Source organism: Neofelis nebulosa, chromosome 13 (assembly GCF_028018385.1).
Source record: "Neofelis nebulosa isolate mNeoNeb1 chromosome 13, mNeoNeb1.pri, whole genome shotgun sequence".
Taxonomy (NCBI): Eukaryota; Metazoa; Chordata; class Mammalia; order Carnivora; family Felidae; genus Neofelis; species Neofelis nebulosa.
Window position 1 is genome coordinate 61,112,625 of NC_080794.1, and position 22,756 is coordinate 61,135,380.

The 22,756-nt window shown below is 51.7% G+C and overlaps 1 protein-coding gene across 2 annotated transcripts in view; it reads right to left on the reverse strand.

Annotated features, from left to right (window-relative positions):
• Nucleotides 1-5,238: 5,238 nt before the first annotated feature.
• RRP12 (ribosomal RNA processing 12 homolog) overlaps nucleotides 5,239-22,756 on the reverse strand; it is a 29,973-nt gene continuing 12,455 nt past the window's right edge. For both annotated transcript variants that reach the window (XM_058697344.1, XM_058697345.1), the window contains 21 exons: nucleotides 20,651-20,793; nucleotides 20,293-20,414; nucleotides 19,336-19,400; nucleotides 19,084-19,246; nucleotides 18,484-18,638; nucleotides 18,153-18,220; nucleotides 17,496-17,589; nucleotides 16,752-16,910; nucleotides 16,536-16,616; nucleotides 16,212-16,317; nucleotides 15,913-16,020; nucleotides 15,253-15,410; nucleotides 13,589-13,680; nucleotides 13,239-13,400; nucleotides 12,926-13,101; nucleotides 12,559-12,693; nucleotides 9,802-9,851; nucleotides 8,270-8,342; nucleotides 6,469-6,536; nucleotides 6,091-6,173; nucleotides 5,239-5,752 (listed from right to left, as the gene is read on the reverse strand). In XM_058697344.1, the coding sequence (XP_058553327.1) occupies nucleotides 5,650-5,752; nucleotides 6,091-6,173; nucleotides 6,469-6,536; nucleotides 8,270-8,342; nucleotides 9,802-9,851; nucleotides 12,559-12,693; nucleotides 12,926-13,101; nucleotides 13,239-13,400; nucleotides 13,589-13,680; nucleotides 15,253-15,410; nucleotides 15,913-16,020; nucleotides 16,212-16,317; nucleotides 16,536-16,616; nucleotides 16,752-16,910; nucleotides 17,496-17,589; nucleotides 18,153-18,220; nucleotides 18,484-18,638; nucleotides 19,084-19,246; nucleotides 19,336-19,400; nucleotides 20,293-20,414; nucleotides 20,651-20,793 (2,364 nt within the window). In that variant the 3' untranslated portion in view covers nucleotides 5,239-5,649. The remainder of the gene's footprint in view (nucleotides 5,753-6,090; nucleotides 6,174-6,468; nucleotides 6,537-8,269; nucleotides 8,343-9,801; nucleotides 9,852-12,558; nucleotides 12,694-12,925; nucleotides 13,102-13,238; nucleotides 13,401-13,588; nucleotides 13,681-15,252; nucleotides 15,411-15,912; nucleotides 16,021-16,211; nucleotides 16,318-16,535; nucleotides 16,617-16,751; nucleotides 16,911-17,495; nucleotides 17,590-18,152; nucleotides 18,221-18,483; nucleotides 18,639-19,083; nucleotides 19,247-19,335; nucleotides 19,401-20,292; nucleotides 20,415-20,650; nucleotides 20,794-22,756) is intronic.

The window sequence follows — 22,756 nt, forward strand, 5'->3', positions numbered from 1 at the left end:
GTCTTAGACGAACATCATTTACTCCAAGAGTGCCCCCCCACCATGTCCTCCTCATCCAAATTAGGTCCATTCAAGTCATCCACAAAGCACTATTCCAATCACACGTTTTATTTATTCTTTATTTTACCCGTTCCCTCCTCATAAACTTTATGAAGGCAAAGATCCTGTCTGCCTGGCTTATTACTGTATCCCACCTCACAAAATGCCTTTCTGAAGGAAGTCCTTTGCTCAGAACAAAGGCACAATGCAAGTGTGTGTGTGTGTGTGTGTGTGTAGAGAAGCAGAGACAGGGAGGGAGGGAGAGCTGAGGAAGTGGACAAGGAATAGGGTAGAAGAAAACGGCAGAAAGGAAGAAAGGCAAGACGTGCAGAGCAGCTCCACAGTCTGCTGAAAGGGGAAGAAGAAGGAGAGGAAAGAGAGGAAGGAATATCCAGCAAGCAGCCCTGCCCTGCCTTGCCCTGCCCCTGGTGGCTGTCAAGAAAGTCAGTCCTGGTACAACTCCACCCTCCTCTCGCCAAGTACAAAGAAGCCTGTTCTGTAATTGGTTTTAATCCCAGAGCGGCAGAGCTTTGGGGAGTAAAGAGCCCACAAGGTGATGAAGGGAAAGGAAACAGACTCTGGTGTCCCAACTGCAGGCGGTGTTTTGAAATGCACAGCTAAGCCTGCTTGCAACACTGTGTTCTCCCCGGGGGCTAAGCTATGAAGGTGCAGCAGCGTGGGCTTGAACTCTGGAGGCCTAATAACTACCTTTTCCGCTGACTTAACGCTGCCTTTGGGTTCTCAGCTGTGACGGATCATGAAAATGACAGCGGTTAATCATCACGCCACCGTTGTGGGGATGGAGAGATAGTACACGTGGTTGCATTTGGTGGTAATCTGGACCTGCGGAGATTTAAACCTGGCGGGTGTGGATCAGGTATGCTTGTGCCCCGTGTGTGAAGTCCTGAGGGAGAGGATCCACGTGGCCCCTGTGATAGTCCTCGTGTGGGCAGGGAAGGACTTTCTTCAGAATAAATACTAGATGTCAGTTTTGCTGGCTGATTATTTGTGTTCTGGAGGTATACCCCACCTGCTGGAAAGGTTAAGGAAGGCAATTTTCGATAAGTGTTATCACACAGGGACCCAATCATTATGCACAGCCGTGTAAAATCTCAGGTAACACTGCACCTCGTCATTTTTATGAGCTTATTTACAACTGAGGGCTGGTCCCAAGCAATCAGCTGTGTATGTATTTCAGGCTCAGAGGCCTCAAGTCCAAGATCTATGGCACAGCAACAGTTCTGGTTCAAAGCAAGACTCTTGAAGAGCTTGTAAAAACAGGAGGGGCCAGAAGGAGGTCCAGGCTATTCCTGGCACCATCCCGCAAACCCATCTGTCTGTCATCAATGCCTCAGGTCTTCTGTGAAACTCTGCCCTAAAATCCTATCAGCTCTGTAATAGCTACCTTTGGGTCTACAGGGTAACATCCCTGGAATCTGGAAATCAAGCTGCCCTCTAGAAGTTAAACCCTTCAAGTCTACACACGACAGACAGACAGGATTAGTTATCTACACAAGGCCCCAGAGAGAACAGGATGTCTCCCTGGTGACAGCCAGAAGAGTTGGGTTTGGAAATTCAATCCAGGCATGCCTGCATGTGAAGGAACCCGGAGCTGAAGGAAATCTCAGAAAAGCTTCTGAACAGCAGGCAAGTGGCTCTGAAGAGTCTAAAGGACACGACAGAGGATCTGGCACTAACCTGAATAGAGGGGGACCCGACGGGCAGGTCTATCCTACAGACAGAACAGAACACTGTCCTACGTCAGAGACATTGCCAATTACCACTCCCATGATTCCCTGTGCCCTGTCCCATGCTCACTAAAGCCTCTGATTCTGACTTCCTGTGCAGGGGACTGTGTGCTGAGCAGTCACCACGCGCCAGTCTCAAGCCCCTTAGCAGTTACATTTCTCATTACACGTTAATAAATCACAATTTCGCCTAGGCCTGTTGTGAGTCACTTTCTTCCTCTCTGAACACAACGAACTCTGATTTTAGACTTGCACAGCTGATATCCAGACCTCAGCCCAGGAAGGAGTATGCAGCCTGAGCTTGCCACCATACCCACCCCACCCCCCAGCATTCTCAATCAATATTTACCGATTATTGACCTCAAAATCCTGTTCTAGGCACTTCCACGACCGATCAATGGGACTTGGAATGGGAGAACACCTTCTGCCACTGTAGCCCTGGCCCCGGATGACGTGGCCAGCCTCTCTAACAGCTTGATAAATGTTTCTGACGGCAGAAGCTATAGTAAGCATGATTTCAGGAAATGGCAAGCCAGCTTATGGTGCCCCAAATCAGGGTTATTTTCTGGAGTACAGTCATCTGTCTATTTACACTAATGTATAGCAAAAATAGAACAAAGAACAGTCATCATGTCACTTTCTAAATATTGCTCTGCACATGATCCAGCATCTAGTGATGGCATTAAGTCCCTGTGTACGTCAAAGAACAACATACTTATGGACTCACAGATTCTTTGTAAATAAACTGACCTACGTTCACTGGTGGATGTTTAAACCGGGCATTTGAAAACGTTTATGAAGTGTTTATATTGGTAGGGTAAAAAGTTTGTGATAGTCAAGTGCAAATTTAGAATGTATACTTGTATTTAAAAACTCTGGTTTTTTGGGGCACCTGGGTGGCTCAGTCGGTTAAGTGTCCGACTTCGGCTCAGGTCATGATCTCACGGTCCGTGGGTTAGAGCCCCATGTGGGACTCTGTGCTGACAGCTCAGAGCCTGGAGCCTGCTTTGGATTCTGTTCCTCCCTCTCTCTCTGACCCTCCCCCGTTCATGCTCTCTGTCTCAAAAATAAACACTTAAAAAAAAAAAAAGAAAAACACTGTTTTTGTATTTTAAAAAGCCTTGCACATAAAAAAACAGGAATGAAATGTACAGTTGATATAGCTGACCCTTGAACAATGTGGGGATTGGGGCACTGACCCCCCTTCAGTTCAAAATCCACATATAACTTTTGACTCCCTCAAAACTCAACTACTAATAGCCTACTGTTGACCAGAAGCCTTACCGATAACACGTATTTGGTATGTATATTATATACTGTATTCTTACAATAAGGCTAGAGGAAATACCATTCATAACATCATGAGGAAGAGAAAATACATTTATAGTACTGTGCTGTAGTTATCAAAAACAACCCATGTGTAAGTGGACCCATGCAATTCAAATCTGTGTTGTTTCAGAGTCAGATGTACAAAGATTAACAGTGAGAATTTGGTGGAAGGAGTCTAGCTCTTGCTTTTATTTGTCTGTTTTTTTTTCCCAAATGCTCTGTGATTCTTTAGTACTTTTATAGTGAAGTAGAGAATACCTTCTAATTTCCTAAGTTACCCTGTGATGGAACGTAAGCAACAATGAAGAGAGAAAACAGAGACTACTTGGACACCGGAGGTAATTTTCTCACATGTTGCAAACGACGCCGGAAAACAGGATGAAGCATGTGGACTGAGGTGGGCTTGCAAATGAGACAGTGGAGGTAAGAGGACAGCCACCATCAGGCCACCTGCCTCGATCCCAGGAAGCTGCACTTCCCAGGAAGGGGTGAGGTTGGTGTGATCGGACCCACCTGTGTGCAGAGGCGTCAGGATGGGGGCCATGAATGGACCACCTTTGTAGATCCCCAATACTGCCCACGTCCTCAGCCAACACCAGGGTGGCTATTTCAGTGCGGCCAGGCAGGGGATGCTGTGTCTCCCATTTCTGAGAAGGAATCGAAGGTGGACCCCAGAAAAGAAAGCTGGAATAAGTCTGATTCTGACCTGCCAAAAGCGTAATAAAATTAAAGTAGTGCATCTGGACCTTGGTGGAGACCCTCAGATTTTCTAGTGGTCCTGAAATTGAATGAGCCTTGCATTGATAAATACTCCTGATTCCCCTTCATCACCCCCACTGTGGGGACAAAAGCAGCACTGACTTTCACAACAAATGTTTCCAGCACCTTAGGTCTCTGGGACAGATCAATTCTTGCCTCTGCTTCGAGGTAATGTGCATCCGAAGTCTACTTCCAAAAGAGTATGGAATTCAGCACATCACCAAGACCAATCTTTCTGGGTCACCTGCCCTAGCTCTACCTTTGGAAGAAAACAAAAGTCCTTGGAAAGCATACTATAGTAAGCACAACCGGCTCCTCCTACTTCATGGAGTGTCCTACTGCATGTGGCTAATTTCCTGAGAAAGGAAATAGGAAAGGGCTAGGATAGGCCTGATTTGTCCATAAGAGTAACCATGGGGATTAAGGTTAGACCACCTTCCTGGCTCTCCAAGCCCAGACTTTGTGAACAAGGCATGTAAAGAGCGCCACCTCTGGGTGAAGTGTGTTTCCTCTCCACTTCTTCGTTCCAGATTCAGTGGGAGGAAATGCTCGAATTTGGGGGTCAATGGATCAAGTCAAGACTAGAGCTCCCTTGGAGGATGAACGGAACTGTGCACAGGGCCTCCTGGGAGCATTATCAGAGCCAAGGGCATGAAACTAGAATGGAAACTATTGAGCATGTGTGCTGGAGGGGGTGGGGTGTCTCATGTCAAATGGGGAGAATTTGAGATGAGAAAAACTATGGATCAAATGCCAGGGGACAATTCTTCCTACTGGGGATGGGGGACTAGCCCTGGGGTTCCTTGCTTCTTGATGCCTGTTGGGAAAGCACACACAGGGGTACCATGGCCGATAAAGTGACCTCAGGAGCAATGCTCCAGACCAACAAAGCTGGATGATGAGACTCATGCTGCTCTTTCCACAACTTGTCTATTTGTCTGGGAAAAACAGGATGTGATGATCAGGGAGGTGGGTGACCAGGCTGCACTCGGCACTCAGAGGGGCTCAGTGAACCAATGAACTTCAGTGAATCAACGAACAAAGCTGGCGAGGAAACCTGTGCCTAGGGGCAACCTGGGGCAGCCTCTGTTTCCTTCCTATTCTGTCTCTACAGACCAGCCCCAGAGCATTCACTGCCCCTCCTGCCCCTCCAAATGTCACTTTCTGACTGAGACAGTAAGTGAAGTCAGGGAAACCTCCTGACATAGGTGGGCAAGTTCTAAGGCCTGACCTAGGGCTACCTGCTATGCCTTAGACTGGATGCTGGGACTGGAAAAGAAGAGGTCAAGCCACTGCTGCCAGTAACTAGACACAGTTCTTGTCCATGGAGGGGCAGGTGATAAAACAGTGTTTCTAGGGAAAATGCATGGCAGTCCATGTTTATTCTACATCCGATCACAGCAAATCTTCCACACCCAGACCACATCCAGGCTAAGTGCCATGTGGCTATAAGCGGCTAGAAGAAACAGGAAACCGTCTGCTCTGGTGCGCATGGCTGCTCTGGGCAGAAAGCACAGCTGCCTCATTGGCCGATTCACAAGCAGCGAGGCCACATTCCCATCTCCAGGCCTTAGGGACATCTCTAAAGGGCGGCTCCTATTTGGAGCTTCCAAAATCCTGGGTGCCTCTCTGGAAGCCAAGCCCTGTCCAGCAAGTCATTCCGAGTCCAGGCTCTGCCAGAACCTTCAGTATCTGGAACTGATGTCAAAGCAGCTTGGAAGCTGCAGAGAGACCTTACGCTGGGTCCCAGGGCAGCTCTGGGGGCCTCGAGGCTTTAGGGCCGATGATCCTTTCTGCGGAGTTTGTGTCCCACCTGGGACCCTCGCTGGGCAGCTTTCACCAGGCCTTTGAACTGCCCCTGCAGCTTCACCTTCTTCCTGCAGGAACAAGGAACAGAGGGTCACATCTCCCTGAAGACAGGTGGTCTCTCTTCCCATAATGCTGACCAATGGCTCCCCCCAGCATTAGCGGGAACTGGGGAGAAAGGGTGCTGCCTGGGCACAGGTGCTGTCCTACTTACAAGAGCAGTTCAAGTCAATAACGCATGTGGGCACCAACTACATGAAGGTGCACATTAGAAAGCAAAAATAAAAAAAACCCTGGGAGACACTGGAGCAATTAAGTTGAGAGTTTACTGAGAATAAGGCCCTCCCCTCTTTGGAGCACTGAGCTCCCCACCCCCACTGCCCCAGCCAGACCCCGCACAATACTGTACCTTCGGTTGAGCTTGGTTCTGTTGAGGGGGATGTAGGCATAGGGGTCGAGCCGACCTTTCTTCTTCACGTCACCCTTTGCTTTCTGCTCAGCCAGAGAGAGAGAGTCAACTAGGAGTACAGGGTTCCCCTTCCTCCCTGCCCCTGACTTAACAGACCCCATGTCCTCCCCTTCACTCTGTGCCCTGGTGGCACCAAAGGGCTCCTGTAGTTCAGGAATGCCAACCAACAAAGGCATGGACTTTAAACGCTAACAAGACCTCAGTGTGCCCCTCGGTGTGGCCTGAGTCTGGCTCCACAAAGGTGGCTCTCCAGAAGGGTGATGGGCACAGCTACCCTCATCCTTTCCCAGAGGCTCTGTCCCTACCCATGGCTCTTACCTTGGCCTTGTATTCGGCCCCAGGTATAGCCTTCTTGGCCACAGGGCGATGGATACCAGAGCCTCCAGCTAGAGGGGGAACACAGAGACCATGAATCAGGCAAAGCCAGGGCAGCTTCCTCCTGGGAGAAGGCAGTGGGTACCTTGTCTTTACAGAGCCTCCAGGGAGCAGAGAAATCAAGGCTAGCAATGGCTCTGTCCCCTATCAACCAAGGACAAAGACCTTCCTCAAGAAGGGACTGTCTAGTGGCTTAACAGTTAAGACCAGTGGGCTCCTCAGGCTGACTTGAAGCCACACAGACCTACGAATGAGGACATACACCTTCTCCACTAACATGAACCACCCCAGTCTCCAAAGCTAAATCTGTTCCGTTTGTCCTAGGAGAAAAGAACACAGGCTTTGAAGTCAGACAGACCCAGGTTCGACTCCCTGATTTACCACTACCAGCTCTAACCTCAGCAAGTCTCTTAATTTCTGGATCTTTTAAGTTTGTCTATAAAATGAGGTACTTCGGGCTTGATCTCATTCAGGCTTCACAACAACACTGGGAAAGAAAGGCAGCTCCTGTCCCATTGTACAGACACGAAAACTGTGGTTACAGAAATCCAGGTGCTTCCAAGGTCACTTGTTATTTCCGGTCCGGATTTTAATACACTCACGGATGACTCAGGAGGACTCTTTTTAGATGAGCCAGATGAATCCCACTTTTTTTTTTTTTTTTTTTTTTTTTTTACAGATGAGAAACTAGAACCTCAGAGAAGCAGCAGGACTGGGCCAAGTTAGCCACAGAGCTAAGAGCCGGCCGTCTTGAACCCAGGCCTCCTCCACATCATCTGGTTTTGCACCACACCCCCTCAAAGCAGAGCAGGTAAACTAGGCCCTGGCCCATGGGGCCACAGAGTGGGGAGCCGTGAAGCTCTCCAGTTGGGTTAGGATGCCTTAAGGCTCTGAGAACATACCTGCTGCTGGGAATGGAGACCGTGCTTCTTTTTTTTTTAATTTTTGAGAGCACGCGTGCATACGACGTGTGAGCAGGGGAGAGGGGCAGAGGGAGAGAGAATCTCAAGCAGGCTCCACACTCAGCACGGAGCCTGATACAGGGCTCGATCCCACGACCCTGGGATCATGACCTGAGCTGAAATCAAGAGTCGGATGTTTAACTGACTGAGCTGCCCAGGAGCCCCTGGGATTGGGGACTTTCTACAGGAGCCCCTGTACCTCCAGATATATAGCAGGGGTTCTGCTACAGGGGCTGCCCTCAGGGGAAGGAGGCAGAGGTGAGTAACAGAGGCCTCCCCTGGCATTTGGCAGCCACACTGGTGTCTTTAGCAGCTGCTGCAGGAAAAGGAACAGCTTAGGGGACCAGAGACAAATGTATAGGGGAATCCCCCGGGCAGACCCATCACTGACCCTCCCAGCTGCCACCCTCAACACAGGCTGAAGTGATCTCCCAAACCTTGCCTGACTCAGGGCTGGACAAGAGAGACAGACACCTCCCAGGAAAACAAGGGGTGGGCTGCAAGCCTCACGGAAGGCCTAAGTGGGTGGGACAGAGATGGGGCTCAGGGGCTCCCTAGAACGGCTGGGGGTTCCATGCACAGATCCCCCCAGACTCTTCTCCATCCCAAACATTCTCAGCCCCCAGACCAGTCTTGGGAGACAGATCAGCCAATCTTTGTTGGTGCTGACTTGACTACAATCGGGCCATGCCATGCAAACTTGTGGTTCTGCCTGCCACTGCCCTGTCTAATGCAGGGGACAGGGAACACAGTGTCCCAAGAGGGAAGAGTGGAAGTCTCACCTTGGTACTGAGGGGGCATCTCCAGCTCCTCATCGTCAGCCTCTTTCTGATGCTTGAGCTTCTGATGTTTCTTCTATAACGTGGTGCACAAAATTCATTAACAAGGGTACACGATCATCATTAATGTTCATAGTAAAAGCAACTGCAAACTATGCTAGCAGGAAAGGTCCTCTGCCAAGCACTCAATCCCCCACTTTCAGATGGGAACACCAAGGCTGAGAGATGGTAAAGAACTATCCAAGATCACACAACTAGGCTGTGCAGAAGTAAGTTCCAGCCCAGGCTGTGACCACAATCTCATCTGCCTGCTTCACACAGAACTCCTGTCCCAGGGCAACAAGTACCTGTCTGGGAACCCCGACCTCAGCTTAGCTGGTGCAACGCTCCTACTCAGAGGAGGCTTCCTGCATCAGAGGCCTCTCAGACCCCCGGCTACCCTCTGACCCCATAACTATCTGATCTTTTATGTCTGATTTTCACCCAGGAATTCTACGTGGGTGCAATGCTCTGATAACCGGGTACCTCTTTGGCCCTGGTGGGAGGATGGGCATTTGGCCAGGGATAGGGCATTTGTGAATAGGACATTCACGAAAGCAGTAACTGGGGGAAAGATCATCAGGAACTATACTTGTGCACTTGCCGTGTCCAATCTCATCAAGCCAACCCAGTAATTCCACAAGATTCACAGGTGAGGAGCTGAGTTTGAAAGGTTAGGCTGACGCCGAAATGGGACCCCAGTACCTGCATCTGCACTGCTAATTTTGTATCCCCGCCTATGCAGCTGTCCCCCAATGGGGACACCCGGGAAGGCTGGATGGGCTGGCCAGGCCCCGAGAGGACGCAGAGGAAAGACGTTGCTCCTAGACGCCCTCAGAAGTGCTGTTCACTAGGCTCGGGAAGGACGGTGAGGGGTTGGGCCCACATCACCCTGCTGGTTCAGGTGGGGCAGGTGAGAAGCTGCACTCCACCCTGGGAGATACCAAGGTTAAATTCTTGGGCTCAGGAGGCTGGAAGGCCATGGTTTAAATCCCATCTGCATCTAACAACCCCTGTGAACTTGGGCAGGATAAGCCTCCTCTGGAAACGGGGATAGAGTTCCGTCTCTTGTGAGGATTAGGTGAGATGATGCACGGGCCCCTTGGCACTCCTCAACGGCTCCCTGCAGGAACCTGCCCTTGGAACACATAGGCCAGCTGTTGCCTTTGCAGCCTGCCCAGCACATGCCCTCGGTAGAGACACACAGGGCTCTGTCTCTCTTCCTTCAGCTGGACAACTCCACCAACACGGAAGCATCAGGTGCCTTGGGCCCCCTCCCACGCCCCACAGAGCAGTCGGCCATTACATTGTGCCCTGTACATGCACACCACATCCTCTGGACCACCTGTTATGCACAGCTTCAAGGCGCTCCTGTGCATTCAGGAAGCAGGGCAGGTGGGGGTGGGTGGGAGGTGGGCGGGGGAGAGACGGCTGAGAGCTGTCAGCCCAAGGCTTTGCCCTGAGGGCCCAGCACGCCCATCAGAGGAAGTACTCACACTCCTGACACCCGTGTCTTCCATCAGGTCAGCCATCTCTTCATCCTCCCCTGGAACCAAAAGAAAGTCCTGTGAGCACATAGGGAGCACCCCTGACTTCCCAAAGCCCACACAAATTTCACCTTGCCTCCCCCTGGCTCAGCAGGCTGACGGAGCTGACAACTCCAGAAAACTTGCATCTTTCTGTGGGAGACAAGACACCTGAACACTGACTGCAACTTTATCTTTCCCATCCCAGGCCCCAGGGACAACAGCCCCTCAAGGAAGTCGTATTCCTACTCCTGAGACAAATACAGCTTTTTTTTAAGACCCTAAGAAAGCCCTGGTTTTCCTGGGGAGTCACGCGCGCCCCGGCCCCACATACATTCTGCTTGGCCAAGAGGACAGCCTCATTTTCCTACTTGAGAATCCTTTTTGTTTTTTCGCTATACATGCTGAGCTCTGTGTGGGGATGAGCCAAAGAAGTACGAATCAAGAAAATGCACAGGCAACCAAAATAAAAATAGATCAAAAAGACTATCTCAAAATTTTAAAACTTCTGTGCATTAGGGGACACATCAACGGACTGAAAATGTACTCTACAGAATGTATGAGAGAATGGTTTTTCAAACCATACAGATAAAGGATTACACAGACTAGCAGACTACGTAAAGACCACCCACAAACTCAACAACACAAAAGAAACATCTCAATAAAAAAATGGGCAAAGTGCTTGCGTAGACAAAGGGAATTCTGAGACACACTACAACATGGGTGAATCTTGCAGATATTATGCTGAGTAAAACACGCTAGTCACAGACAAATACTGAAATCATTTCATTTACGTGAGGTACCTAGATGCATATTCAAATTCAAATTATTACAGACAGATTCTGGAATGATGGTTGTCAGGGTCTGGGGTGGGGGCAATAGTTGTCTTTTAACAGGTAGAGACTTTCAGTTTAAGAGGCGAAAAGAGTTCCGGAGGTTGGCTGTACAACAATGTAAACGTACTTACCACTAGTCCACTGCAGGCTTAAAGGTGGTTAATGTGGTAAGTTTTACATTATGTGTACTTTACACCACAATTTATTTTTTTATTTAAAAAAATTTTTTTTAATCTTTATTTATTTTTGAGAGAGAGAGACAGTGTGTGAGCAGGGAGGAGCAGAGAGAGAGGGAGACACTGAATTGGAAACAGGCTCCAGGCTCTGAGCTGTCAGGACACAGCCCGACGCGGGGCTCGAACTCACGAACTGTGAGATCACGACGTGAGCCGAAGTCGGACGCTTAACCAACTGAGCCACCTAGGCGCCCCCACCACAATTTCTTTAAAAAGCTATCGGTATACATATTTTTAAAAGTACGAAACAAACCAGTTGGAGGGAAGACAAACTCAAGCGAAGTCAATCAACTAGTAAATAATGCCACAAGACAACATGGGACTAAGAGCCACAGCCTGGGCAGTGGCCAAGCTTGCTGGGAGCGCTGGGGGACAGGGCCGGAAAGCTGGGGGCCAAGGAAAGGCCACATAAAAACACTTGGGCTGGATCCTTAAGAGCAGAGAGGCAGATGGGGTGCCTGGGTGGCTTAGTTGGTTAAGTATCCGACTTCGGCTCAGATTGTGATCTCGCAGTTCATGAGTTCAAGCCCCACGTTGAGCTCTGTGCTGACAGCTCAGAGCCTGGAGTCTTTCGGATTCTGTGTCTCCCTCTCTCTCTCTGCCCCTCCCCCACTTGTGCTCTTTCAAAAATAAATAAACGTTAAGGAAAAAAAAAAAAGTGGAGAGGCAGAAAGAGGGGGAGAGGTGTTCTCAGCACCAAGGACATACGGGCCAAGAAGGGAGCAAGAGCCTGGAAAGTACAAAGTGGCGAGAGGGGACAGTGGTGTGACCAGATCAGGAAACAGTGTAGTCACCGTTACACCAAGCATGTACTTGACTGTTCTGGCTACCCATTTCATCTACAACCATCTGAAGTAGGTATTGGTATTAAGCCCATTTGGCGTGAGGAAATTAAGGCACAGAGAGGTTAATAATTGTCCACAGTCACACAGCCGGTAAGCTGGGTGCAGGGGATGCAGTGAGAATATTGGTTAGGAGGTTGTAGTGAGTCAAGGGCCCAAGGATCATGGCAGTGGGAACCAAAAAAAAAAAAAAAAAAGAGGAAGGCAAATCAATTTTAAAGACTGAAGCTTTTTGATCTAACAGATGACACGGGGGAGAGGAAGCAGGAAAAATTAAACAGGACTCGGAGACTTCACACCAGAGTGGCTCCTGGACAACAGGAGATCATGCAGTCAGGAAGGGGGCTGCCACCCCTAAACCTCTTAAGTCTGGCTCTACCTCTAAATGAGCTTCATGGTCTCAGTGAAGTTTATATTGCAAAAAAAAAAAAAAAAGAAAGAAAGAAAAAAAAAAGAAAAGGAGAAGAGGGAGAAGGAAAGATACAGAACAGTGGCCAAAAAAGTGCATCACACACAGTCAAGAGGAAGTACAGCGTTTTGAAAGTTCTGTTTGAATTATGTATGTATCGTATAGGTGGCTAGATTGCAATGTAAAGCTTTCTCAATGTGGTCAAAAAGGTTTGAGAAATTCAAAATGTTTGAGGAAGTTGTCTTAGATACAAGCCCCTCGTTATCTGTATTTATCTACACTTCCCCAACCGGTGGTCACGGAATGAATGAGCAAATAAACAAATGAGTGAATGAACGACCGAGTGAGTGCAACACTGCCCACTCCAGAAGCAGCTGTGCCCCTAGAATGGATGGTGGTCCCACCTTTAGTGCCTTCCTCTTCCTCCATCTTGGTCGTGGCAGCATCGTCCTCCTCCTCCCGGATGATCAGGCGGCCATCGGCACTCACCTTGAAGCCGTGGTCCTTCTTCTTGCCCCGGCCGGGCCCAGGCTGGGTAGCTGGTGTGGCAGAGTCGAGCAGTGAGGAGGCGGAAGGCCAGTCTAACCCACCCACAGCCCCATCCAAACCAACAAGCCTAGGTCTGTGCCCCAGATGGGTGTCTGCAGCGCACTGATGTGCACACACGGCGGTGAGAGGTGCCCAGTGGGCTCTGTGGAAATCACCCTAACCCCTGACCTTGGCAAGGCAAGCATATTTTCTCGACTCATGTGCCAGCCACTTTTTGCCTACCTAGGACTCGCTGGGCCACCTTAGGGTCCAGGAAGTTGAGGGGCTCATCCCCGCCACCCTCCTTCAGCCACGCCTGGCTTCTCTGTCGGGCCAGCTTCCGGCGCTCCTTGGCCTGGCCCCTTTCCTCCTCCTCCTCAGCATCCTCATCCTCCGAGTCGGCCAAAATCTCCTCGATACTAAGTGCAGAGAAGTCCCAAGTCAGGGTGTTCCCAGGAGAGGCAGGGGTGGCTGGGCATGATCCGGGCAGGCTGCAGGTCGAGGGAGACCAGGTCCCCAGGACCTGGGACCCCCAGGACCCCACCACAGGCCTCACCTGTCACCCTTGCCCTGGGCAGGTTCCTCTCCTTCCTCTTCCTCCTCTTCCACAGCAGCCTGGTTCAGAGCACGGTGCCTCTTGGCTCGGGCCTCGGCTTTCCGAATGTTTACCAGGACTTTGTGGTACTCCTCGGGCAGCAGCCCCTTTACCAGCTCAAACCTGAGGGACGAGGGGCTGGTGAGGCGCACTGGCCAGGGAGTGCTACCCAGGGGAGGGTTCAGCCACAGCCCTTCCAGCCACGGGAAAGGGACTCAGTCCCCCAGCCCAGCTCCTTCTCTGCAGGCTCTCTGCTAGGATGGGAAGCCCCTCAACTCCTCCCCTGCTCCCCCTCAATCCAGAGCACAGACCCAAACTTGCGGATGAACTTGGTGAACAGGTTCCGAAGCTTCATGCGGAAGTGCCGCCGCATGTCGTCCGAGAGCTTCCCAATGGCTTCCATCTGGCGGGCAGAGCACCAAGGTTTCGGGGGTGCCCTCCACCCTGTCTGCCCTCTCACTACGGTACAGACCAGGTACACAGGACCCACAAGGTCCAGCTAAGGGGTGAGGGTCAGAGCAGCCCAGCCACCCCTTGGTCCAATCATGTTTCCACAACCTGGGCAGCTCTCCACTTTTCCCCTAAACCCTCCTTCATGACAATCCACGACCATCCTACCAAGGTTACAGCTTTAGAGACTTCTGAAAGTGGCAGGCACCTAACCTGCATTACCTCACTTAACCCTTAGAACCCCATGAGGCAGACACTATCATCATTTCTTACAGATGAAGAAACTGAGGCACAGAGAGTTAAGTGGCTGCTACATGGTCAGAGGCAGCAGTCGGCCCAGGTCCAGGTCCAGGTCTATCTAATTCCATGGCCCATACTTTGTCCTAACACCACCAGGTTTCTCTTGAGCCCTGCATTGGTCTCGGGCCAGACTATTCTCACACTTCATCGGGCCTGGCTGGGGCCCATGTGTGGGTGGCAGATCTCACTATCTGCAGTGTCTCTAGATGGGGCTGGAGGCGCAGGGCCCCATCGATCCTTTAAAAGGCCTTTATAAAGGTGTCTGGGAGGCTCAGTCTAAGGTTAAGCCTCTGACTCTTGATTTCAGCTCAGGTCTTGTCTTGTGGTTCATGGGATCAAGCCCTTCTTTGGCCTCTGCCCTGACAGCACAGAACCTGGTTGGGATTCTCTCTCTCCCTCTCTCCCAAAATAAATAAATATTAAAAAAAAAAAAAAAAAAAGGAAAGGAAAGGAAGGCTCTTATCAATTCTTGGAACCCTAGGACAGACTACTCCTCTATCGCTTCTCATCTTTGGATCTTTGGTCCCCAGCTGGGCTGCAGGCAGGGGAGGGCACAGGCAAGCGACCTTGACCCAAGCCCAGATACGAAGACAAAAGGCAAGAGGAACCCAGAGGTCTGATGTGACCCAACCCAGCTGAAGTGAAAAACCGATACAGTGGAGGTAGCGGGCAGACAGTCTGGAGGACAGACCCAGCAGGCGACACACCCTGTGCCCAGCTGAGGGCTCTTCAGGCCCTTCTGCAGCCCAGCAGGGGTGTCCAGAGGAGCTTCCTCAAACCCAGAAGGTCAAAATGCAAGAGGGGAAAAAGAAAGCAAGATGTGGCCCTGCTGGGGGAGAGCCCCGAGGGTCAGTCCTGAGCTTTGGGTTCTGGTCCCAGGACCACTCTCACCAACACTGTGACCTGGGGAAATCTCTGGCCTCAGTTTCTCCATCTGTAAAACAAAGGGTGGCCCTGCCCACAGACCCTTGCCCCGCAGAGCCCTTGCTTCTGTGGAGGGGAAGAGGGGTCACAAGAGGCAGCCTGGGCACCATGCACCTTCCTCACCCCCACCGGGTGGGCATCACCCTACCGGTCCTTTCCAGAGCTCCTGCATGACCTTCTGTGAGACAAGACAGCGTACAGCTAGACAAATGTTTGGAACCTGCTGGCCTCAGTGCTCATGGGTCCATGCTGGCAGGCCAGAGGCCATGTTGCCACCCACCAGGGCCAGGGGGCCACTTACCACCAGCTGCACATGCTTGGCCAGGTGTGCCACATCCATGACAACTACCGCCACCTTGATGAAGCCCAGCGCCGATTTGACCACATCACGGGTACGGGAAGCCAGGAGCAAGCACACATTCTCCAGCAGCTGCTCTATTGTGTTGGTTCCCATGAGACCTGGGGTCACCAAAGGGCTACCGTCAGAGACACCCAAAACCCCATCCAGACGCAACACCCCTGCCCGGTCACATGCAGAGGAGCTAACATCTGTGGGACTTCTGTGTGTCCAGCACGGTCCTAGTCACTCTCCCTAGAGTATAGCCATCCTGTGAGAAGGTAGTTTTTCTCCCCCACTTTAGAGATAAGAAATGGAAGTTCTAAAAGGTTCATAAACTTGCTCAAGGTCTGGCACGGTTGGTAAGAGGCGGAACCAGGACTGACACCTGGGCATGAGACTTGAGCTCCTCCGATCCACCCTGACAGTGGCATGCAGGTGGGCAGGGAAGATGACACGGGCGGCGGAGGAGACAAGAGGCAGCCAGGCTTGCTTTTGGTTCTTCTTCCCTCCCCCGAGGAAGGAAGGTGGTAGCTCTCCCATTCTGGTAGTGACCCTGTCCTGACCTTCTGGGCATCCTCCTACCCCAAGGGTTCCCCAGGCCTTCAAGGAAGCAGCATTCACCTTTAAACTCAAACAGGAGGTGGGTCAGGGCCAGGATGCTGCAACTGACCATGGTCACAGCGCCCACGAGGCCAGGGTACACCAGGACGAGGTAGCGTTGCAGGGCCTCTGGAAGGCGAGATAAGGATAATCACATCCGGGCAGAGCACTCTGCATGCTGCATGCCGGGCCCCTCAGGGAAGGGATTCTGGCCAGAGAGGAGCAGCCTGCCCAGGTCTGCAGCCAGTGGTTTGGAGGGGTGCCTCCCAGAGGCCCGTGAGCCAAGCACCCATCCCGGCCCTGGGTCATCCACGCCTTACCTTCTTTGTTTGGGCCAAATCGGAGGAAAGCATGGCCCATCTCCACCAGCAGAGCAAAAGCATTCTTCCGAGCACCCACCGACACCTCCTTGGTACACAGGATCACCTGCCCAGACAACCCCTTGAGCATGCGCTCTGGAGCCGGCCACCATGGGCTTGGTTGGTGGCCTGAAGCAGAAAGGGGCAGGGGGGGCACCCAAGCTCACAGGCGGAGAACTGAGGCCACCCCAACCCCAATACTGTTCTCCCCTGATCTTGACAGGTCTTCAGAAGCCAACTCCAAGGAACTCCTCAAAACACACACACCCCTCCTGCACCCCTCACCTCCGGGACAAGGGCAGCGATGAACTCCTCATGCTCAGCTGAGAGTTTCTTCACAATATGTATGAGGCACTTTAAACGGGGCTGCGGGGCAGGGGGGAACAAAAGTCAGGACCCCTCAATCCCACCTGTGCCCCCAAAGGCCCCTCTCTAAGGTGGTCCTCTCCTGGTGTCGCCCATCATCCTGTGGGCAGAGCACGGCTGCCCTGGAGGCCTCACCCTCTTGGCAGGCGAGGTAGTGCTCCGCAGCGAGTCCAGCAGGGTCTTCTTCAGATCGTCCAGGTGGCTCTCCACGAAGCGGGCCCCAGGGCCCTGGGGGCTCGCACACACCTCCTCCAGCACTCGGTAGGCCTTCTTCTGTATCCCATGGGCCTTGCTCTGGGAGGGTGTATGGTGGTCAGGGATGGGTGAGCAAGGGAGGTTGGGGGTCCCGACCCACCCCGTCCACACACACACATATACACGCCACTGTGCAACTACAGTCACAGAGCAGCCACCATTAACTGTGACCAGCACTGGGGAAATTCAGAACCTGAGCCCACCTCTGGAGCTCAAGAGGTCTGAGGAGAGGGCTGGCTGAGCATGGACGGTGAGAGGCTGTGGGTCAGGCAGAGGACGCTGCAAGGACAGAAGCCACCCCAGCCCTCCAATCCGTTCCACTCAGTGGCCTCAAGTAATGCTCATCCAGCAGGGAGAACTTGCAGTGCCCAGAATGTACCAAGGCCCGTGTGCCCACTCGCCTTTCCAGCTGCAGCGCTCTCTTCTCCCCTTCTTGCCCTAACTCCTTGCTATTGCAAAGGAGCTGTTATTCCCCCTAGGACACCTCTCCTGAGCTGAGGTAGCCCTGCCCTGGATTTCTGTATCTGCCTGCATGGTCCAGACGAGAAGACAGGTCCTGCCTTTCCAAAGAGCCCCCGCTTCCCCCAAGTGTGGTCATGTGCAACTCCAGCCTGCACATCTCACCTCTAGGTAGGGCCGGATGGTAGAGTACAGCTTGCTGATGGCAGCTTCCTCCGCGTGAGGAGCCAAGGCCACAACCAGGTCCAAGACAGACAATCTGCTCAGGGCAAGAGACGAAGGATGGGTTTAGAAGGGCTGGAGAAGGGCACAGACTATCAGTGTCTTACACCTACTGGGAGCAGAGGAGGTGGGAGAAGTCAGAGTGAGGACGAAAAGGGGTCCTGAAGGAGCCCGTGAGCAATCACCACAGCTCACACCGAATCAGCACCCGTAAGGTACCAGATGCTGTTCCAGGTGCTTTATGTGTCTTAAAGTCTTCAGTCCTCACGGCAACCCTGTTGGAGGTACTATTATCATGGTCAATTCGCAGATGAGGACACAGAGGGCACAGAGTAGGTAAGTAACCTGTCCAAGGTCACTTAGCTTCTAAGCAGTGGAGCTGGGATTTGAACCTGGGCAATGTGTCACCAGGGTCCTTATCCTTCCCTAGGAGGCTATACTGCTCCTTCAGGAAGGAGGAGCCAGATAGGTCTCACGGTAGAGCTGGGACATTCAATAACTCAAGACTTTCCTAAATAATTCCAGAGAGAATCTACAGGGCTTCTACTAGACATACCCTCTGGCTCCCTGGGCTGCCTCAACTCAAGTGGGGCATTTTACCTGGTGAAGTCAGAGCTAGCAGAGTCCAGCACCTTCTCACTGGCTTTTTCCAGGAAGCTGTTCACCAACTGGCACCCCCAAGGGGATGAAGAGGAGGCAGGGGGTGAAGAGAGAAATAAAGAGCGGGAGCAGGTCACAGAACTGCATTCTCTTCTCTTCTCCAACCCTGCCCCCCTCCACTCAGAAGCCTTGACCCAGCCACCGCTGGTATCTGGTGGCCTGTCTCGTAGGTGGCAGAGGCCCAAGTGAGCCCTGTGGGTGAGGCCCTTTCACCACCCCCATCCCAGCCCTCACTCACCCGACAGCTCCTCCCTCTCCTCCACCAGCTCACCTGAGGGTCTGTAATGGTGAGGTACGTTTTCACGGTTTCCAACACGGCCCGGCGAGGGGCTGGGGTGTCCCCGGCTGCCACAGGCTGCCCATACAGGTTGAAGAGGATTGGCAGAAAGTTCTTGGCAAAACGGCTCACCTCCGCACGGTCAGCCTCTGGCAGGAGGACCAAAGTTTGCATGCAAGCAGCAGGAGTCAAGTCTGCCCCAAAGGGGCTGCTGAGGCTACAGCCTAGAGGCATCCTTTTGGAGGACCCGTGACAGGACCTACAGATTTGGGGATTCTCCAGGACAAAAGGTCCCACCATGCTCTATGTTCCTCCATAGCTCCTCTGTCCTGTGCGTCAGCCAAGAGCCAGCTACCCACTAAAGCCCTTAACGCCAACTGGACAACACCCAGCAGATGTCAGCACAGTGGCAGTAGAAGGAAAAGGGACAGCTTTCAGCGTGTTACTAACTCTTTGGGTCCCCAGCAGAAGCCCCAGGTCCTTGCAGAGGATTCGCTATGGCTCAGGCAGTGGGGTAGAGGAGGCCAGGGGACCCGGGCCATTGCAAGTAGGACCATTCCCCTACTAGCCCCAAACCCCAGAGCCCATACATACCCCCCTCACAGCCCTTGGTGATGAGGGTGCGCAGGGCCTGGCACACAGTGACCCTCAGGTCTGGGCGCTCACTGATGGCCGTGCCCAATGTCCGCGCCAGCCCTTTGAAGGAGGCGGCCACGTCCGTAGGCCTTGTGCAGAACCCAGGCAAGAGGGTCCAGATCTGGGGAGGGGGGATGGTAAAGGACAGTGACGCCCAGCAACTCAGGCCCCTGCACCATCCAACCCTCATCCCCCTGGCTGACCCCTCACCTGCCACTGGAGCGTATCATAGATCTTAGACTCCACCGTCCTGCCTGCCTGGGCCAAGTCCATTGCTGCAGTGTGACACAAGGACACAGTGGGACCTTGGGCACCCTTTGGGCCAGCAGGCCTCATTTTTATCAAAAGCAAAAGTCCAATAATGAAAACACGAATCTGGGTGATTCCTCCCTCCCCACAAATTGAAATACCATAAAATAGGAAATGGAGGTCTCCTGATAATCTTACTCCCCCAGGGATAGTCATCACTTCTTCTGACTTTTTTATATTTCTTTAAACACATACATGCTTTTAAAAGCATAATAAACAGGACTGTACTACATATATATATATATGTTCTGAAACCCGGTTTACCTTGACAAGGTTTCTAAGCGGTAGGTTGTAGAATAGGTATGTATGTGACTTTTTTGTTTAATCTGCATGTGGCAATTATCGCCCTGATTTTACTCATGAGGAGCAAACCCAGAAGAATTAAATCAACTTGCCTAAAGTCACCCAGCCATAGCGTGGCTAAGCGGAGATCTGAATCTAATCTGTTCAACTCACCATCTACTAAACATGTCCGTTCCCACACAAGGTTTCCCTTTTCTCACAAAGACCGTGCCATGGCCCATAGTGGGACTAAATTCACCAGAACCCTGCTGAGGGACACATACGTTGTGTCAGATTTCTACTAGGAACAGCCCTGCATATATATAAATCGGCATGCACTTTTCTAATTATTTCCTTAGCAAGAGAAGGAGCCATTGTGAGCCTGCCACAGGGAACATGCCTGGCCAGGCCTCAAAGCAAAGCGAGGAACAGCCTCCTTAGGCAGGCCCTCAAGCACTGCTGGCCACCTGCTTGGCAGAGGGATGCTGCCCAGTGTCCCAGGGCTGGGGGTGCTGGACAAGGAGCCCTTCCTGGCTCCTTCCAGCCAAGGCTCTAGGACTGAGGTGGGGCCCATACCTTTGCTCTTCAGGGTGGTAGCCAGGGGCAGGAAATAGGTGGTGAAGAAACCAAGCCGTGTTCCCTGGACGTGGTCCCGGATGACAGGCAGCAGCCAGCTCCTCGGGAAATCTAGATTCTCTCTGGGAGGACATAGAAAAGGGCCAGTGAGGAGAAGGTGACATCCTAGAGGGCAGCATGCCCAGCAGCATGTCACCTGCTGAGCCAAGGAGCAGCCCAAGCCCTGCCGTGGCCTCTCTGGCTGACCCCCAAGTGATACACACAGACTTCACCCACGAGAGTGAACACCCTGCTAGAGAAGAATGAGCTGGCTGAATACCCCAGGGCCCCACAGAAAGCCAGACAGGATCACACTTACTCAGAGCCATCAATTTCCAAAGGCACAGCCTCTAAAACCACCTCGGGTCCCATGCTGGCCACTGCAGCCCCCACTGCCTGATCCAGAGCTGCCGTGTGAGGGAAGTGGGGGGAGAGGCGCAGGTCACACAGGGACTGGAGGCACTGGAGCCAAAAGACGAGAGAATATACATCAAGGCATGCTGACAGAACCGACACCCATAGTTCAGTCTGGGCCAAAGTCTCTAAGAGGATGAGGTCGGGAGCATGGGCCCAGGTTAAGCTCTAGGTCAGAGATCACAAACCAACAACCATATTTAACCTGTTGAGAAGTCTGACCTCTCCCCAAACCCCAAGATTTTAAAATATTCTGTATTCTTGGGGCGCCTGGGTGGCTCTGTTAGTTAAGCATCCGGCTCTTAATTTCGGCTCAGGTCATGATCCCAGGTTCGTGGTATCGAGCCCCATGTTGTGCTCTGAACTGAGCACAGAGGTGCTTAAGACTCTCTGTCTCTCGGGGCGCCTGGGTGGCGCAGTCGGTTAAGCGTCCGACTTCAGCCAGGTCACGATCTCACGTTCCGTGAGTTCGAGCCCCGCGTCAGGCTCTGGGCTGATGGCTCGGAGCCTGGAGCCTGCTTCCAATTCTGTGTCTCCCTCTCTCTCTGCCCCTCCCCCGTTCATGCTCTGTCTCTCTCTGTCCCAAAAAAAATAAATAAAAAACGTTGAAAAAAAAAATTAAAAAAAAAAAAAAAAAAAAAAGACTCTCTGTCTCTCGCCCCCTGCTCCTCTCCCCCACTGGCTCTCTCTCTAAAATTAAAATAAAAAAAAAAAAAAATTCTGGGGTGCCTGGGTGGCTCAGTTGGTTAAGTGTCTGACTCTTGGTTTCAGCTCAGGTCAGGATCTCACAGTTCATGAGTCTGACCTCTGCATCAGGCTCTACACTGACAGTTTGGGGCCTGCTTGGGATTCTCTCTCTCTCTCTCTCTCTCTCTCTCTCTCTCTCTCTCTCTGCCATTCCCCTGCTTGCACATGCTCTTTCAAAAAAAAAAAATTCTGTATTTGTTAGTAACATATAAAATTCAGACTTCATGTACAAATGTAGACTTCCAGTTTATCTTGAAAAATGGTAAACATCAAAAAAAAATTTTTTTTAAGTCGGGGCGGGGGGGCGCCTGGGTGGCTCAGTTGGTTAAGTGTCTGACTTCAGCTCAGGTCATGATGTCATGGTCCATGGGTTCAAGCTCCATGTCAGGCTCTGCTGTCAGCTCAGAGCCTGGAGCCTACTTCAGATTCTGTGTCTCCTCTCTTTGCTCTACCCCACTCATGCTCTGTCACTCTCTTTCTTACTCTCAAAAAATAAAATAAAATAGGGGTGCCTGGGTGGCTCAGTTGCTTAAGCGTCCGACTTTGGCTCAGGTCACGATCTCATGGTTCATGAGTTCAAGCCCTGCGACCGGCTCTGTGCAGACAGCTTGGAGACTGGAACCTGCTTCAGACTCTGTGTCTCCCTCTCTCTCTGCCTCTACCCTGCTCGTACTCTGTCTCTCTCTCTCTCTGTCTAAAATAAACATTAAAAAAAATTAAAAATAAAATAAACATTAAAAAAATTTTTTAAAAGAATAAAAAAGAAAGAAAAATGGAAACTCTGGCAAAGGCAAAAAGAACGACCCACATGTGACAATTGTGCAAATTAGCAGGCGCTGAGGGGTGGTTGCTCTTCAAGACAGAGCTGCGCCCTCTGGCCCCCCAGAGCCCCCCAGGGCCTCACTTGTAGAAAGTCATGTTTGCCAACCTGATCTATCAGGAGCCAGGCTTCTTGAGGAAGCCCCTGCCATCCCAGGGTGGCTCCTTTCTTCCAACCAGCAATGGTGGGAGTCAGTGCAGGCCCCATGAGGCTGGGAGATGTTGCTAAGGAGCCTGGGGCCTGACCTGAGGCCCCTACCCTCTCCTGGAGCTGGAGAGGATCCCTGGGGAAATCCCTTATCCTTAAGTGGTTTACTCTGGGCTGTAATAACCTCTCTGGGACCTAAGGCTGCTTAAAACACTATAATCCTTGTAATAGAAAATTTAGAGAATTAAAAACAAAAAGATAGTGGGTAGGGGTGAGAGAGTCATACTGGTTCCCTCC